This window comes from Cryptomeria japonica, chromosome 4 (genome assembly GCF_030272615.1).
Source record: "Cryptomeria japonica chromosome 4, Sugi_1.0, whole genome shotgun sequence".
NCBI lineage: Eukaryota > Viridiplantae > Streptophyta > Pinopsida > Cupressales > Cupressaceae > Cryptomeria > Cryptomeria japonica.
In genome coordinates, this window is record NC_081408.1 from 255,660,587 (window position 1) to 255,664,373 (window position 3,787).

The 3,787-nt window shown below is 30.4% G+C and overlaps 1 protein-coding gene across 1 annotated transcript; it reads right to left on the minus strand.

The window, feature by feature from the left end:
- Positions 1 to 2,263: 2,263 nt before the first annotated feature.
- Positions 2,264 to 3,556, minus strand: LOC131065431 (putative leucine-rich repeat receptor-like serine/threonine-protein kinase At2g24130). The gene has a single exon (XM_057999937.2). It carries the CDS (start codon positions 3,554 to 3,556, stop codon positions 2,264 to 2,266), a length of 1,293 nt encoding a protein of 430 aa, XP_057855920.2.
- Positions 3,557 to 3,787: the final 231 nt, after the last annotated feature.

Consider the following 3,787-nt stretch of genomic DNA (forward strand, 5'->3'; position numbering starts at 1 on the left):
CAATTTACATACTTTGTCACTCATTTGTAGTAAATTTAAAACAGTGATATTGATGATTGATATTAAAAGTGGTTAGAAAATAACCCAATTTTGAAAAAAAATCAATATAAATTAGCGAGTGCAAAGTTTTTATTTTTAAAAAGTTATAATATTTCATGAATTATAATTTATATTTAGTAAGAATATTTTATATTTTGTAAGAAATAATTTTAATTGTTTTTAAAATATTTAAGTAAAAAAATTTAATTGTAATTAATATTAAATTAATATATTAAAATCAAGAATAATTTATAAATAATAATGTATTAATTAAAAGAAAAAATTAAAGATAAATATTTTTATAATATTAACTATTAATCATTTATATTTAATAAAAATACTTTATATTTGATAATGTTAATTCCAAAAAATAGTAAGAATTAACTTAATTAGTTTAAAGTCTTCTAAGTAATTAATAACCATTAAAAATATTTTTTTTACTTCTAATATATTTTTTAATTTTTGCAATAGTCCTGCTGTGGATTCTACACGAGGAATCTTTTCATGGATGTTCCTTCTTCTCATTCCTCAATAAAGATGGCATCACCCAAACAGTTGCGACAATGTTAAAAAAGTAGGTATAAGTAGTTTTTTTATAAATCTTGCATCACTCAAACAACTTGTTACAATTTTTTAGTTTAAAATGTAGCTTAAAATTTCGACATAATGGGTAAAGCAAATCTTCTATCTTCTAAGCCATTGTATGCATTGATTGAGTCCATTCCATTCTTTTGTAATGCATGCAAGAATGAAATTTATGTGTAGTACTTTCAGAATAGTTTTGTCAAACATAAAGAGATAGAAAATATTTAAATATTTAAGCAATTGGTTATACATCATTGGAACAATTCAAACAATCTAATATGAGAACTTTCTTAAACAGGTCTTAATGATCAAGAAAATTCAATGGGTGATCAACTTGTTTTACACTGAGCAACAACAAAGGCAAAAATATAGATTATTGTCTTTGACCTTCTGTTTTTCTATTTGGTGGACTACTTTTCTTGTTGTTCGTTTGTTTTTTGTATTTTAATCTTATTTTTATAAAAAAAAATTATAATAGTAAAACTAATCTCATAACGAGACAAGTTTTACTAGTTCAACTCACAAATTTCAAGAGAAAAGTGAAAATTTCTAATATAATAAAAATTTAAAACTATATTTTTAGCATTTGTGAATTATAAAAAGTGATGAAACAATCTAGTATAAATGTTTACCACATTTTATCAACAATATATTCTTCCCTTAAAAATTTAAACAAATAATTGATTCCTAAATATATTTTATAAATAATTTCAAAAAAATATACAACTTTAATGACTATTTAACATTCAAAAATTAATATAATACAAATAATTTTTCAATAATATTCATAGCTCCAAAGATATAAAAGTAATACTACAAAATATTTCATATTCAATAATACTTAAAAATATATATCTTTTTTTTCAAATTTTCCTTTCTATTGAGATATACTATACCATCTAGGTGACACAAGTTGAACATTATTTCATCTGCTCACAATAGACTCTACTATCCAAAATAACACATTAAGACATCATTATGTTTTGGACTAGCCAAGAAATAAACAAAAGAATTTTTTTGGGGCTTAGTATGTAGATATAGATGAACTTCCCCTATTGCCTGAGTCAGTTGTATTTATATTTCTTTCATTATTAATAAAAGGTGAGATATCTATTGGTAATTGAAGAGTTGTAAGGGTGCCAAGAAATGTACATTTGATTGTATTTAATCTATCAATTATCTCAGTCATATCAGGTCGCTCTTGAGGTGACTCTCTTGTGCAAAATAACCCAGTTTGTATAAATTGAGTAAGGCATTCCATTACTATTGATTTCTCTGATTCATCAACATCTATAAGAAGGCATTTATCCACGACATCTGAAATTCTATTTGGAAAATGCATTTCTATCCATTTTTGTAGATTGATTCCTTCATTGAACATATCATCTATTGATCTCTTCCTTGTCAACAATTCTAAAACTGGAATTCCATAACTGTACACATCTCCCTTTGTAGTAAGATTTCTGCCTATTCCATACTCTATAATAACAAATAAACAAGGATACATTACTACTAAATTTGAAGCAATAGATGCTTAATAAGATAAACCAAAAAAAACATTAAAGTATATAGTGCAATAATGAGTAATGTGTACCTGGTGCAATGTAGCCAATAGATCCTCTAAGTGCATCTGTAGAAGTCAAGAAATCCCTTTATAAACCAACCCGAAACTGCGACTTCCTAAAATATTTTCATCTACAAGTTCTTCATATGAAATTTTTGGAGGCCATAGTTTGAGAGCAGGGGTACTCAAACTTCTATATCTATAGGAAAATGCTACCAATAGAAGAGACATGATCAAAATTGCAATGCCAACAACAATAGAGATTATCACCTTTTTGGAGACTGATGATTGGTTGTGATTGGAATGAGAGCATGGAGGCAAATTGATCCATCCACCACACAAGCCAAGATTTCCCATAACTTCTGAGGCATCAAGGGTTGCAAAAGCTCCTCCCTTTGGTACCTCTCCAGCTAGCATGTTTGAAGAGAGATTGAGATGCTGAAGCATTTTCATCTTTTTGAAAGCCACTGGTATCATTCCTGACAAATTATAGCAAGAAAGATCCATGTACTGCAATTTTTGTAGATCTGCGAGTAATGGAGGGATTGGCCCCTCGAATGCATTCAAAGAAAGATTGAAGTATTCCAACTTCTTGCAGCTTGCCAGTGCACTGGGAATGCCTCCTGAGAAATTACTTTGAGAAACATCTATAGCTAAAACCATAACCATTTTACTCATTTCCAAAATAGAACCTTGAAGTAAATTTTTGGAAATATTGAAATATAACTGGAGATTCTGAAGACCTGCAACTTCAGGAGGTAGATTTCCGGATAGTTTGTTGTGGGCCAAGTCCACCCTTTCCAATGTCTGACATCTCCCTAAACTGGCAGGTATTTTGCCTGATAGTTGATTGTGATGAAGAATAAGATCGCGTAATTGTGGAAGCTTGCCAAGACTTTCTGGAATTTGGCCTGAAAGCATATTCTCACTGAGTGACAACAATCCAAGCTTTTTTGAATGGCAAAAACTTTCTGGAATTCTTCCCTGTAAATTGTTTGTGTGCAAATATAATCTTTCCAGATTTGGAAGTCTACTGAGTGCAGATGGAATTGTCCCATTTAATTGGCTTGCATTTAGATCTAATAGAGTCAAGTTTGTGAGATTACCAATCTCATCTGGTATACTTCCCCTAATTTCATTTGAGTTCAAAGCTAGATACGAGAGTGACTTTGAAAGGCGACCAATTGAAGTGGGCAGGACACCAGTAAAATAATTAAATGCCAAATCAAGATTTTCCAAGCTGGAGCAATTAGTTAACACTGTTAAAATAGATAAACCACTGCTCCCACTAACAAAATGATTATGCCACAAATTAAACCAACTCAGCTGCTGCATTTTCCCAATTCCCAGAGGCACTGTGCCGGTCATTTGGTTGTTGTTCAATTCCAGCACTTGCAGCTGAGTCCAATTACCCACTGTGCTGGGTATTTCTCCAGTGACTCAGTTTCCCCACAACTACACTTCTTGCAACTCAGATAGCCTTCCCAACTCAGCAGGAATAACACCTTGCAGTCTATTTTGTTCCAAGGCAATAATTCTTAAAAAGGACAGGTTTCCTAAGAAAGGTGGGATAATACCTGTCAATTTATTTACGCCTAA

Coding starts and splice junctions, on each gene's coding strand:
- LOC131065431 (XM_057999937.2), bottom strand. CDS start 3,556: ATGACCGGCACAGTGCCTCTGGGAATTGGGAAAATGCAGCAGCTGAGT.